Raw genomic sequence first — 15355 nt, forward strand, 5'->3', positions numbered from 1 at the left:
TTTATATGTGGTTTTGTTTCCCGTGGTTGCAGTTACCTGAAGTCAATCATACCCAAAAAAATTAAATGGAAAGTTCCAGAAGCACACAGTTCATAAGTTTTAAGTTGCATGCTGTTCTGAGTAGTATAATGAAATCTTGTGCTGTCCTGCCCGGGATGAGTCATCTCTTTCTCTAGCATATCCATGCTGTATTTGCTACCCACCCACTAGTCACTTTGTAACCATCTGTGTTGTGGTATTAACGTGCTTGTGTTCAAGTAACCTTTATTTTACTTAATAATGGCCCCAAAGCACAGGAGTAGTGTTGCTGACAATTGGGATATTCTGTGCCTGATTTATAAATTAAACTTTATCATAAGCATGTATGTATAGGAAAAAAGTGTGTATAGAGTTCAGTACTATCCGTGGTGACAGGCATCCACTCTGGGTCTTGGAACCCATCCCCCATGGATAAGGGGGGACTACGGTAATCACCTAAGTTCCTTTGGGTTGTACTGGGTTAATTTCTTAGCTTCAGTTTCACATTTGCTGTCAGTTTGTCCTGGACACGTGGATCCCCATCAGTGCTATGTCTTTGATTGGGAAGAGCAATAATAGGTGGGCCTAGTAATGGTCTTTTGTGAACAATAGCAGGTGGAATGCTATGGTAGAGCATGCTTCATGTGTAAAGTGCTGTATATATGTGGACAATCATGCTGAAATCAGGCTGGCATAGAGTGGAATGAGGGACCAAAAGTAGTTATGCTTTTATAAACCTCCGCTTCAAAACTGTCCAGGAATGTTGTAAAGGTAACACACATTTAATTTTAGACTTTCTCCCCCTTCAAGAATTATTTTACTTATTCTGGCGGCATTCTTCTGAGGAAAAGAACATCCTCTTTTTTTTTTTATTAGTTTCTGCTTTATAACAAAGTGAATCAGTCATACATATACATCTGTTCCCATATCCCTTCCCTCATGCATCTCCCTCCCTCCCACCGTCCCCATCCCACCCCTCCAGGCGGTCACAAAGCACCGAGCTGATCTCCCTGTGCTCTGCGGCTGCTTCCCACTATCTATCTAGCTTACGTTTGGTAGTGTATATATGTCCATGCCTCTCTTTTGCTTTGTCACAGCTTACCCTTCCCCCTCCCATGTCCTCAAGTCCATTCTCAAGTAGGTCTGTGTCTTTATTCCCGTTTTACCCCTAGGTTCTTCATGACATTTTTTTTTAAATTCCATATATATGTGTTAGCATACAGTATTTGTCTTTCTCTTTCTGACTTATTTCACTCTGTATGACAGACTCTAGGTCTATTCACCTCATTACAAATAGCTCAGTTTCGTTTCTTTTAATGGCTGAGTAATATTCCATTATATATATGTGCCACATCTTCTTTATCTATTCATCCGATGATGGACACTTAGGTTGTTTCCAGCTCCGGGCTATTGTGAATAGAGCTGCAATGAACATTTTGGTACATGTCTCTTTTTGAATTATGGTTTTCTCAGGGTATATGCCCAGTAGTGGGATTGCTGGGTCATATGGTAGAAGAACATCCTCTTTTAATTACAAAAGCAGTATATTCAGGTAACACTCAATAATACAGAATCGTAAAAAGCAAAAGGCCCTCTCCGCCCTGAAATCCTACTCTCCAGAGGTAACTGCTATGTTTGGTATGTTTCCTCCCAAATCCCTTTTCTTTTTCTTACTCTTGCACCCATCTGAGAGTGTGCACACTGATATATTTACATGCACACATTTAAAAAATAGCTTTATTGAGACGTTTATATACCACATAAGTGTACAATTCAGTGGTTTTTTTTTTTTTTTTTTTTTTTTTTTTTTTTTTTTTTTCCGTACGCGGGCCTCTCACTGTTGTGGCCTCTCCCGTTGCGGAGCACAGGCTCCGGATGCGCAGGCTCAGCGGCCATGGCTCACGGGCCCAGCCGCTCCGCGGCATATGGGATCCTCCCAGACCGGGGCACGAACCCGTATCCCCTGCATCGGCAGGCGGACTCTCAACCACTGCGCCACCAGGGAGGCCCAATTCAGTGGTTTTTAGTATATTCACAGGTATGTGCAACCGTCCCCACAGCAAATTTTAGAACATTTGTGCACATTTTCAAAATAAAATTTTAGTAAAATCTAAAAACAAACATTTGACTATATACTAATTTTAATAAAAACATATTATAATTTTTAACTTGCATCTTGTTTTCAAATTTAGTCACGTATGGACATCTTTGCATCAGTAAATAAAGTTGTTTTAAAAGTTGTGTAGTATTTTACCACTTTTTATCCGTTTGTTGGGCAGTAAGGTTGTTTTTGAACATTGAACATCCTTGGACATGAAAAACTGTGGATCTGCCATGGGAATTAGGAGTGTGGATTTTGGAACAGAATGGTGGTATTTTAGTAATAACACATATTTATTACAGGCTTTAGAGTAAGTAAATAGATAAATATTATCTTTTTTTTTTCTTTTTTTTTTTTTTTTTTGCGGTACGCGGGCTTCTCACTGTTGTGGCCTCTCCTGTTGCGGAGCACAGGCTCCGGACGCGCAGGCTCAGCGGCCATGGCTCACGGGCCCAGCTGCTCCGCGGCATGTGGGATCTTCCCGGACCGGAGCACGAACCCGTGTCCCCTGCATCGGCAGGCGGACTCTCAACAACTGTGCCACCAGGGAAGCCCAATATTATCTTTTTAATCTTTGTACTGTGACATATTCAGGCACTCTTAGCCCCATTTCAAATCTTTAGAGGGGTTAACTAAGTTAACTAAGTTGTTCTAAGTGTCAGAGCCAGAGCTGGACCACAGGTCTTACTTGTGGATGCTGAGTTGCCCAAGTAAGTGGCTGATCCAAGATTAGACGTTTAACTGGATAGTGTTCCTTGTTGCATTTTAGACCTTACGACTCTTTGTTTTATCCCAGGAAAGAGACTATTCTCCATAGACTTCGAATATTCTCCAGGGAAAAATCTGATCATGTTATTCTCTGCCTAAGTATGCTTTACTGGTCCATCCATCACCGCCTGGATCAGAATTTTAGAGCACTTTCTGAAAATGATGGGTCTCTAGAGAAAAGGGTGCTGTAGTCACCAAAGTTCAGGAGGGAATATCAACCCCTCCTCCTTTTGTATACTTACAGTGGACCACAGTCTGTTTCCCCTATAGGGAAGCCTTCTACTACACAGGTTTACAGCCATTGCCAGTCCACTCTGTTCATTTCCCCTTATCCTCAAAGACCTCTTGGGTTGGGTTGATGATTTGGTTACTGCTTATCTCCTACATGTTTGTTGCTGCCCGTTGGTTCCACGTGCACTGCCATCACCAGCTGCCCATGAGCTAGTGGGCGACCAGCCTCCCACACCACAGCTGCCAGGTCTCTCTTCCAAGCCACAGCTGAATCTTTTTTTTTTTTTTTTTTTTCTGGCTGTGCTGCTCGGCATGCGGAATCTCAGTTCCCCAACCAAGGATTGAACCTGTGCCCCCTGCAGTGGTAGCGGGGAGTCCTAACCACTGGACCACCAGGGAGGTCCCCACAGCTGAATCTCCTGAGACTCAGTTGTCCAGTCTCCTTCAGAATATCATGAGCGTTAATGTACAAAGCCTTTATTCTTGTTGGCCTGGCTTGCCCATTGAAGTCCAAGCGTTCCCACCCATCTCCTGAATTCTCATTTTGTATCGTCCCACACAGCTGACATCCAGGCCTCTTCCCTCACCCAAACCCTTTCCCTGCTTGTGCTCCATAACCTGCACACTCCCTTGTATACTTAGCCTCTTCTCTGAATGTTACTTTTGCTTCCTTGTCTTCACTGATTTACGATGGTCTTGATATTGTGTCCGTGTTGATCCTTAACAAGGAAGGGGGTCTTTAATCTCACCCTCCACATCCCTCACAGTCTGCATGTTTAGTGGGTGTCCTCCTCTCTGTTCTGTGAAGTTTTCTGGACATTCTTGTTGCCATGACACCTGCCATCTTCTGCTTTATTTTCTGCTGCTGCTTTCTTGTAGTCACTGATGAACTTCCGAGCTCCTCTTCCTTCTTTGAAGAACTTGGCAACCGGCCCATCGTCTTCTTCCCCACCCCAGCTCCTGTGTCACACTTGGAATATCCATGCAGTGCTGACTCTGTTGTTCCTTGACTAGTTAATCTCCAGTGGACTTCTGCGTTCATTTCACCTACCCTGCTCACTACAGTGGTCACACCCTGGGTCTAGCTCACATCTGCACCACCACCTTACAAGTCACTGGCTCAAACGCTCCGTTCCCAGACTGCCATCTCCTATCCCACTAGTTCACTTAACACACTAGTCTCTCTCCTCACTGGGACTGCCAATTCTTTCTTCCTGTTAATCAGCTCTTTCCAGTTTGTACCTTCCTTATGTGGCTTAAAATGCTATTTTTGACCTTATGGTTGCTATCTTTCTATTAATATCTGCTTTTTTGTCAGTCGGTTCAATGTTCTTATCTATCTAGAAAACTCCAACTCTTGATGAATCCACTTTCTTCATGTCTGTAGTACAGCAACTGAATCACACATCTGATTGTGGAGTTGGAAAGCCTGGATTCAGATAGCCTCTTTACACTTAGTAGCTTTGTGACCTTGAGCAAATAAACTAACCACTTCAGTTTCCTTAGCTTTTTTCGCTTGGGATAATAATACCCACTGTTGACATACTCCCTGTTCTAGTCCCACTTCAGAGTAGACCGGGGTAATGAGAGTACAGAAAGAGCTAAACCAATAGCTTTCATTGTAGACCACCAATACATACAGGGCACAGAGGAGTTTGCTTTGATTACTTTTCCCACTTCCTGGGTTTCCTTCTACTCAACATGCCAAGGAGTACAGTAGAAACAACAAGGATGTGCTTCTACATCATTTACTATCTGAATCTACTGAGAATCACCATGTTTGCAGTATACATAAATTCTGTAGTGTATTTTTAAGTTTTTAAAGTTTATTTTCATTATTAAAAATGCACATACTGGGCTTCCCCGGTGGCGCAGTGGTTGAGAATCCGCCTGCCGATGCAGGGGACGTGGGTTCGTGCCCCAGTCCGGGAAGATCCCACATGCCGCGGAGTGGCTGGGCCCGTGAGCCGTGGCCGCTGAGCCTGTGCGTCTGGAGCCTGTGCTCCGCAACGGGAGAGACCACAACAGTCAGAGGCCCGCGTACCGCAAAAAAAAAAAAAAAAAAAAGCACATACTGGGCTTCCCTGGTGGCGCAGTGGTTGGGAGTCCACCTGCCGATGCAGGGGACGCGGGTTCATGCCCCGGTCCGGGAAGATCCCACATGCCGCGGAGTGGCTGGGCCCGTGAGCCATGGCTACTGGGCCTGCGCGTCTGGAGCCTGTGCTCTGCAACGGGAGGGGCCCGCGTACTGCAAAAAAAATGCACATACTTTTTTTTATTATGGTAAAAAAAAATCATAAAATTTGCCATCTTGACCATTTTTAAGTATGCAATTCAGTAGTGTTAAATATATTTGCATTGTTGTAAAACAGGTCTCCAGACGTTTTTCATCTCGCAGTACTGAAATTTTATACTCTCTAAACAATTCCCCTGTGCTCCTTCCCCCCAGCCCCTGGGTAATCACCATTCTGCTTTCTGTATCTGTGAATTTGACTACTTTAGATACCTAATACAGATGAAATCACACAGTATTTATCCTTTTATGGTTGGCTTACTTTACTTAGCATAATGTCCTGAAGGTTCATATATGCTGTTGAATGTGACAGGATTTACTTCCTTTTTAAGTTTACACAGTATTGCATTGTATGTATATACCACAGTTTATTTATTCATCTGTCAAAAGACGTTTGGGTTGCTTCCACTTCTTGGCTATTGTGAATAGTGCTGTTATGAACATGCGTGTGCAAAAATCTCTGAGACCCTGCTTTCAGTTCTTTTGGCTATATACCTAGAAATGGGATTGCTGGGCCATATGGATAAGTGCATCATGTGATTCACCGTGTTTCAATCTGTAATTAAATTAGTATGTTTGCTTTGTGGTAAAAAAAAGATATGCTAGTTTTATTTTTGTAAATATTTATTTATTTATTTGGTTGTGCCAGGTCTTAGTTGCAGCAGGCAGGCTCCTTAGTTGTGGCATGTGAACTCTTAGTTGCAGCATGCACGTGGGATCTAGTACCCTGACCAGGGAACAAACCCAGGCCCCCTGCATTGGGAGCACAGAGTCTTATCCACTGTGCCACCAGGGAAGTCCCTATTTATTATTATTTTTTTAAATAAAATTTATGTATGTATGTATGTATTTATGGATGGATGGATGACTGACTGCGTTGGGTCTTCGTTGCTGCACGCAGGCTTTCTCTAGTTGCGGCGAGCAGGGGCTACTCTTCATTGTGGTGCGCCGGCTTCTCGTTGTGGCAGCTTCCCTTGTTGCGGAGCATGGGCTCTAGGTGTGTGGGCTCAGTAGTTGTGGCGCGTGGGCTTAGGTGCTCCGCGGCATGTGAGATCTTCCTGGACCAGGGCTCGAACCCGTGTCCCCTGCATTGGTGGATGGATTCTTAACCACTGTGCCACCAGGGAAGCCCCCTATTTTTTTTTAAAGGAACCTCTGTACTGTTTTCCATGGAGTTGCACCACGTTATCCTGCCAACAGTGCACAAGGGTTCCAGCTTCTCCACATCCGTACCAACAATTGTTAATTTTGTGTGTGTGTGTGGTTTTTGTTTTTTAGGTTTTTTTTTTTTTGGCCACGCCATGTGGCATGCAGGATCTTAGTTCCCCCACCAAGGATCGAACCCATGCCCCCTGCAGTGGAAACATGGAGCCCTAACCACTGAACTGCCAGGGAATTTCCTCATAGTATTCCTTATAGTTTATTTTATTTCTGTGGCATCCGTAATGTCCCCTCTTTCATTTCTGTTGTTTTTTGAGCCTTCTATTTTTTTTCTTAGTTAAACTAAGAGTGTATCACTTTTCTTGATCTTTTCAAAAACCAACGCTTAGTTTTGTTGATTTTTTTTTCCCTGTTGTTTTTCTAGTCTGTATCTCTGCTCCAATCTTTATTTCCTTTCTTTTGTTAGCTTTGGGTTTAGTTTATTCTTTTTTTTTAGTTACTTGAGGTGTAAAGTTAGGTTGTTAGCTTGAGATCTTCTAAAATATACATGTTTGTAGCTATAAACTTTCCTCTTATCATTGCTCTTGTTGTATCCCATAGGTTTTGGTGTGTTGTATTTTTTTTTTCATTTGTTTCAAGGTCCTTTCTAATTTTCCTTGTGACTTCTTATTTGGTCCATTGGTTGTTTAACAGTGTGTTGTTTAATTTCCACATATTTGAGGATTTTCCAGTTTTCCTTCTGCTGTTGCTTTCTAGTTTCATTCTATTGTAATATTTTGTATTATTATACAAAAGGTATTCTGTGTAATTTCAGTACTTTAAAGTTTGTTGAGACTTGTTTTGCATCCTTACCTGTGCCCTATCCTGGAGAATGTTCCATGTGCATGTGAGAAGAATATATGTTCTCCTGTTGCTGGGTAGGGTATTCTGTATGTGTCTGTTAGGTCCCTTCGGTCTGTAGTGTTGTTCAAGTCCTCTGTTTCCTTATTGATCTTCTGTCTCATTATTCTATCCATTTAAAGTCTGTTTTGACTGATATGAATATAGTCACTCCTGCTCTCTTTGGATTACCATTTGCATGGAATTTTTTTTTAATCTCTTCACTTTCACCCTATGTGTAGCCTTAGATCCAAAGTGGGTTTCTTGTACATAGCATACAGTTTTATGCGTTTTTTTTCTTTTTTATATCCATTCAGCCAATCTCTGTCTTTTGATTGTGAGTAAACCATTTACATTAAAAGTACTTACTGATGCAGAAGGACTTACTATTGCCATTGTTAATTATTTCCTGTATGTCTTGTAGCTTTTTGGCCCTCTTTTCCAATCTTACTGCCTCTCATGAGGATCACTTCTTCATCTTTTAAGGTGCAGCCAAAGCATCTCTTCTTGACTCTCCCAGGTTCAGTTGAATCTGTTTTCTTTGGGCCTCTCGTTGTTTCTGTGACTCTCTTCCTTCCTAGATAGCAGGCTCCTCAAGGAAAGTATCTTCTTGGTTTTGTACCTCCAGGACTTAACACAGTGTCTGAAACACAGTGTGTGACTCATAGTGAGAAGTCAATAAATATTTGTTGAAAATGAGTTTATTTTCAGTAGTAAACACTTGTGATAAGTTCTTGTGGTTTTTGTTCCCTCTTAGATATCTCATGCTGCAATTCTGGTTCCTGAACTTGTACAGAATATAATCTTAGGACTAGTGGCTTAAAACATTCATCTCTTCTGGTTCTCAAACCCTTGGGAGTTACTGTTATGTCCCGTTGTCTCATTAAGTGGATATGTATACTTTGATATTCTTACCAAGCAATGAAAGTTCTTTTTCTTTCTGAAGGTTTGCCCTGAAGTATTTCAAGGACACTTCTCCAGTCTTTCAAAGACTCTTCCTAGAGAGCTCAGATGCAAATCCAGTCCGGTATGGGCGCAGGCGGATGAAGCTCCGGGACCTAATGGAAGCAGCTTACAAGTTTCTGCAGCAAGAGCACTCCGTGTTCCGGGAGCTCTGGGACTGGAGCGTGTGCATCCCACTCCTCAGGAGCCATGACACCTTGGTCCGCTGGTGCGTAGCTCTTGGGCTGTTCCTGTGCTTCTAGTGTGGGGGTAGTTGAGGGAGTCTGGAGTTGTGTGCATGAGGAGGGAAGGGAGGCCTTTTAAAAGATGTCATTTTTGTTCTGGTCCCTTTGGGGTTCTTATTCCCTTTCACGTGTCATTTCAGAGGGAAATCAGATGGTATGAGTGGAATTCCATTGTTTTGTGTTCCATTAGGTGAATTTATTTTGCCTGATTTGTGTTTTCTACCCTTCCCTGTGTTAATTATAAGGTTTCCTTTTCTAATGTTCAGTTGGCTAGCAAATTTTCTTTATTCTTTAGAATCAGCTGCAGGTCCTGAGTTTATATACTTTGGTTTTCTCCAGGTACACAGCCAATTGTCTTTCTTTGGTCACCTGTATGAATGAAGAGCACAAGTTATCTTTCCTTAAGAAGATTTTTAATAGTGAGGAACTGATTCATTTCAGGTTAAGGTAAGCAGAAGCATTCCTGGAGACCTCGATGTGGCTTTCCTGGGAGCTAGAGTAGTTGATGAGATCCTCATTTTCCTCAGGTTGCTAGAAGAGGCCCAGCTGCAGGACTTAGAGAAAGCCTTGGTGTTGGCCAATCCAGAAGCCTCCCTTTGGCGTAAGGAGAAGGAGCTGCAGTATTTACAAGGACACCTTGTTTCAGCTGACCTCTCCTCCAGGGTGACTGCTGTCTGTGGTGTGCTGCTGCCTGGGCAGCCGCCAGCCCCTGGAGAGCAGGTATGTTGACAGCCGTGGCGTGTGTGGCCTCTTCCATCCACACACTGAGTGTGCATTTTTCCTTGGCTGGGCTCTGTGTTCTAGGTGTGAGCCAAATCGAGTTTGCCAGATTACCGTTCCACTTAGAGAAGTGTTCAAGGAGAGAGTAAGAGAAGTTCACCCAGGACCCTCCTCTTTGACAGTCTCTTTGTCCCTATTTAGTGTGAAGTGAGAAATTCTAATGATGCCTATGCAAAGGCTTTTAACTTTAGCAAAGCTCTTCCGTGTGTGACCTCATTTACTTGCTACAACAGCTGTTTGAAGTTGGGTGGCCCACGTTGTGATACCATATTTATGTAAAACTAAGGCAGAATGACTTGCCCAGGACCTGTTGGGCTGTCCTCTGGCAGAGATGGGGCTAGGCCCAGGTATAACTCCCCGGCCTCTTTCTTTCAGAATATTCTCTTTGCCTGTTGTGTGAGGGGCTAGCATCTGTAGTGAACTCTTCCCCTGCCATAGCAAATGACCTTTCCAAGAGTGTGCCTCCAGACTACACTTTGGAAAGTCTTGTAAATCAGAGTCTGGTTCCATAATCTGGGAACATTGGGAACCAGTCTGTTTTCTCCAGGAGTCTTTAGTCAGTTGTCACTTTGTCTGATGGTCAGACCCACCCAGTTTTCTTCCTGGAACAAGTCCTGAGTCATTCCTTGAACTATCAGTTTGTATCTGGGAAGTACAAACTTAAAAAGATAGGTATAATATAGATATAAAAAAGTGCATGTCTTAAGTGTACAGCTGCATGATTATTCATAAACTAAATACCTCTGTCACCAGCACTGAGACGCCAGCGTTTGCAAAGCGCCTTGTGTTTCCCTCTGGTCAGGAAGACCTCCCCAGCCCTCTTTAACCACTCTCCTCACATAGATTAGGTTTGGAGCATTAGAACTTTAGCAGAGGGAAGGATTCTGGTTGGGGTAGGCTTGATACACTGGGTGGCGGGGGCAGAGCGCCGGGGCAGAAGTACAGAACGGAGCTACAGCCCAGCCTGCCTGCTGGCTGCGAAGAGTAACAGCTCCGCAAGAAGTTCGAGAACTTCCAGCGCTGAATCTCATTGTGTCCTCACGTATCTTTAGGGGACAAGCTATGTTTGAGAATTTACCATGCCTTAAACGTTAATAATCATTGCACTTTTCCAAGAGGTCCTTTTTTCTGTGTCGTGTTAGGTCCATTGTTAATAAAAATTGTTTAAATTGTGGTAAAATGAATGTAACGTTTACCATCTTTACCATTTTTAAGTGTGCTCTTCAGTGGTGTTACGTATATTCACATTGTTAGCAAACAAACTCCAGAACTTTTTCATCTTGCAAAACTGAAACTACCCATTAAACATATTGGGTGCATTATTATTATTATTATTATTTTACTTTTTGTTATGGAAAATGTTAAACGTATTCCAAAGTAGAAACAATAGTGTAATGAATCCACATGTACCCATCGTTCAGCCTCAGTAATTATAAATTCATGATCAGTTATGTTGCATTTATATTTCTGAACACTGTCCTCACACCATATGGTTTTGAAGCAACTCCCAGATACCACATCATTTCTTAGCTAAATATAGGCATACCTTGTTTTATTGTGCTTCTCAGATTTTGCATTTTTTTTTTTTTAACAAGGTGTGTGGCAACCCTGCCTTGAGCCAGTCTGTTGGTGCCATTTTTCCAACAGCATTTGCTCACTTCGTGTCTCTGTGTCACATTTTGGTAATTCTTGAAATATTTAAAACTGTTTCATTATTTATATTTGTTATGGTGATCTGTGACTGGTGGTCTTTGATGTTGCTGTTGCAAAGATTACAACTTGGTGAAGTCTCAGATGATGGTTAGCATTTTTAGCAATAAAGTATTTTTAAATTAAGGTATGTACATTGTCTTTAAGACATAAAGCTATATTGTACACTTAATAGACCACAGTGTAGTGTAAACATAACTTGTATGTGCACTGGGAAACCGAAAATTTTGTGTGACTTGCTTCATTATGGTATTTGGTTTATTGCTGTGGTTTGGGATTCAACCTGCAAAATCTTTGAGGTATGCTTGTAGTTTAGTGTGTGTGTGTGTGTGTGTATGTGTGTATAAAAGGAAAGGACTTTATGCAAACTATTATGTATAGGATGTATATATAATATAAGGGAAATATATTCAGTATTCTGTGATTAACCATAATGAAAAAAATATATGTATAGCTGAATCACTTTGCTGTATAGCAGAAATAAACACAACCTTGTAAATCAACTATACTTCAATAAAATTAAAAAAAAAGAAAAAAGGACTTAAAAAAAATTCCCAGAACTCTTTATTACACCTGGAAAAAATTGAACAATTTTATAATGTATCCTTTTAGTGTCCTTACTCCCCTGATGGTCTCATAAGTGTATTGTGCATTCTTGATCTTAGACATGAAATCCTAGAATATGGTAAGATAAAGAAAAAGAAAAATCCAGTCATGAGAGATGAGGTTTGCTCCCATCCCCTGTGTGTCAACTTTTGTGGCTTCTTAAAGTTTGGGAGACTTTTTCTTGAATTTGTTAGTGAGTTCCCACCCTTCTCCCCAGAGTTGGAACTGGGGGGAGAAAGGAAAGTGAAAAAGTCAGATCCTTCCTTTGGATAGCATATTTGTTGTTATTATAGGTCCTGTACTACCAATTTATTGGCAGAGGTTTATGTAAAAGCCGGTGGAAGCACTGTTGTAGAAATTAACCTGTGCCCTTTGATGGAAGGACTCTTCTTGATATGCCTTTTATTTTTCACTTGCTTCCTTAGGCCAGTGGTAGGAGTTCTTCTCGCGAACAGGAGCTGGCCTTTAGGTCTTATGTGCTGGTTGAGTCAGTCTGCAGAAATCTTCAGACACTGGCTATGGCAGTGGCTTCTCAGAATGCTGTGTTGTTGGAAGGACCAATTGGATGTGGGAAAACTTCCTTAGTTGAACATTTAGCTGCAATGACAGGTAGAAGGAAGCCCCCTCAGCTTCTCAAAGTCCAGCTTGGAGATCAGACCGATAGTAAGGTAAGTAAGAAATGGCAGATTTTGGTTGGTGAGCATACTTGTGAATATTTGCATTAAAATATTGTTTTTGCTAAGAGAATATGAGAATAGTTATTGGTCTTCCTCATAACTGAGGGGACCACGCTGTAAAACCTCAGGTACCTGTTACAACCCTGTGGAAGTTTAATGGAACTAATCGCAGGATGTAGCACTGGCTCCTCAGGTGTGTGGCTTCAGTAGTTACTTTATCTTCTTTTTGCAGATGCTGTTGGGAATGTATCGCTGCACAGATGTCCCAGGAGAGTTTGTGTGGCAGCCTGGTACCCTGACACAGGCAGCCACAAATGGACACTGGATCCTTCTGGAGGATATTGACTATGCCCCCTTGGACGTGGTATGTCACCTCCCTAGTAACTCGCTAATTTCTTGTCTTTGAAGAGAATGAGAATTGTGTTAATAGTGATACTGGGGGATTATTTAAACAACATAGGTATTTCATTAGAGATGGTATGTTGGTTACCTACCTAATCTGGTTTGAGTTCTTGGATTACTGGCCTGATCTCTTGTTTGATAGAAAATTATTAAAATTCTGCTTGTACTGTTTCCTTTAATAGTTGAATATGTGATCAATTTCACAGTAGTTTTTTTTCCTCCTTTAGTTGAAAATGTGACCAATTTCACAGACTTTCCAAGAATAGGCTTGGTGGGAAACATCTTAATCCATGCTGCATATACATTGAGAACTTTGAGACCCAGCTCTCTGGCTATGGCATTTGTAGAGCAGTGGGCTGAGGACAGATGAAAGAAGAGATGGTATAATAAGAGCCTGCTTGTCTTTGTTCCATTAAGGAAAATAAACTGGATGTATATTTTTGACTTCAAAAAGATCACTTTTATATGTGTATAAAATTTAGCTATGGAGGCAGTCCATGTTTCTTATGTATTCTGTAAACTATGACCAAAAAAATGTATTCCAGAATGAAAAAAATCTTCCTTTGGGTAGATTTCCCTGAGATTGGTTTTAATTTTCTTTTACCATGAACCCTAAAGCTACCTGTATATGGACTTTCCCCTCTTGGATTGGAGAGAGAGAGGAGACAGAGATGGGGGAGGGGGAAGGAGAGGTGGGAAAGGTCTTTAGGTTTAGGGAAGTGTATGGGGAAGGAGGGGCTATAAATATGTGTGTGTCTTATGGCACACATATTTTAGAGTCTAGTGAGGTAAAGATGTAGTAGGGTTATTGGCTTAGTTTGACCACCATGTTCTAAGATTTTAATGCTCAGTTTTATAGGGCTGGAGACTCAGATTTCTTAAGAAGCCCAGAGCCAAGGATGACTACTACCAATGAGACTTAAAAATTAAACTGAATTATAAACTACAAGGCCAACTTAAAAGTATTTGTTGAGTCTTGGCGCTTTCTATAGCTCTCTTTCCTGGGCAATTTTTTCAGACATCAGGGTACCTGGGAAGTCATTAGGATTATGAATCATAGAATTTGAGCCAAAGAAGGTAGATGAACATAAGGGATATTTCATTCAGGTCATGATGAAGCCTAGGGATCTATCCCTTTGCCATAGCCAAGTACATTCTTTGATGACCAAGTCCAGATTTCAAGACCAAACTGTTAGTTTCTGTCTTGATCTTCCTTGGGCAACGTCTGGTAAACATCAGAAAATTCTTGTACTTTGAGTTCCATTTTGTGTAGACCATTCCCCTTCTGTTGCTATCAGTACATTTGGTTCCAGAGGGTATGCTGTGCAGTTGATTTAAACTTCATCATCATTATAGTGAAGTTGTGTTTATTTTAAAACATACCTGGACCCTTGATTATTATTTTGTTATTTCCAGAACTTCTCAGCTAATTGCTAACTAATTACTATTTTAAGGTAGCTTTTATGGCTTTTATAGATCTCATTCAGGATGGTTGTCTTTTGTTTCAAGTTTCGGAGTCATCTTGGAGTTGCCCCTATAATATTGTTCCTTTCGTCTCCTAGCCATGTCTGAAATAAGGATGCTTAATAAAATTACCTTGATATTTTAGGACCTTCTTCCTTGGCTCTTTGTTCTTCTTACTGTTTTTTTTCTCAAACTTCTATAAACTCACATCCCCTAGACCCATATGTCTAGTCCATACTTTTCTTGAAAAATCTCTACTTGGATCTTCCTTAGCAGGTACAGGTTCAGGATGTTCAAAATGAACCTTATCTGCTCTTTCCTGCAACAGCCTTTCCTGCCACACAATTACCAAGCCAGAATTTTGATGTGTCTCCTTCCTCTAGTCCCGCATTCACTTAGTCTGATATTGCTTAGTACTTTTTCCTTATCTCTTATTCTGTTCCCTCCTAGCCCACTGCCTTATTAGCACAGGCCTTCTTCTTTTTATCTATCTGTCGGTCTGTCTAATCTATCCTGCCATCTTACCTTTGTTACCTGAATGGTGTCCTTTATCACTTCTTTCCCTCCAGGCTGGCTCTCTTTCAGTTTATCTTCCCTATTGTTGCATAGTTCATTTTCTAAAATAAAAAATAGGTTTTTCTCCAGACTAAATCCTCTCAACAACTTCATGAAAAAAATTCAAACTCCTTAGCTCAGCACAGAAGGCTTTTGATCATTTATCTCTAAGCCTAGTATTTTTCCACTACTTCATGTGCACGTCCTGCCCTAACCCTAACTGTTAAGAGTCCTCTCATGCCATGCTCTCAGGCATATACATTTTTATCCATCTGAATATTTTTGCCTAGAGTAAATGTGCCGTTGCTCTCCCAGCAAGCCAGGCTGATCCCTCCCCATACTTTCAGACTCAGTGAATGTCATTACCTCTAGAATGGCTTCACTGCCCTGCTTCTAAACTACTCCACACTGATCTACAGCCACCCTCTGTCTTCACACATTGTTTTGTACACCCCTTGGGGGTCACACCGGCCATGCTGTATGGTAGTTTGCATGGCTATTTCCCGCCAGACTCTAGGCTGTA

At 41.6% G+C, this 15355-nt stretch overlaps 1 protein-coding gene across 3 annotated transcripts in view; it reads left to right on the forward strand.

Moving 5' to 3' along the window:
- MDN1 (midasin AAA ATPase 1) overlaps positions 1-15355 on the forward strand; it is a 159137-nt gene that overhangs the window by 13096 nt on the left and 130686 nt on the right. For all 3 annotated transcript variants that reach the window (XM_082633597.1, XM_082633598.1, XM_082633599.1), the window contains exons 3-7: positions 8398-8622; positions 8978-9085; positions 9166-9358; positions 12160-12402; positions 12644-12775. In XM_082633597.1, coding sequence (XP_082489723.1) covers positions 8398-8622; positions 8978-9085; positions 9166-9358; positions 12160-12402; positions 12644-12775 — 901 coding nt within the window. The remainder of the gene's footprint in view (positions 1-8397; positions 8623-8977; positions 9086-9165; positions 9359-12159; positions 12403-12643; positions 12776-15355) is intronic.

This window comes from Mesoplodon mirus (assembly GCF_964341445.2).
Source record: "Mesoplodon mirus genome assembly, chromosome: 10".
Taxonomy (NCBI): Eukaryota; Metazoa; Chordata; class Mammalia; order Artiodactyla; family Ziphiidae; genus Mesoplodon; species Mesoplodon mirus.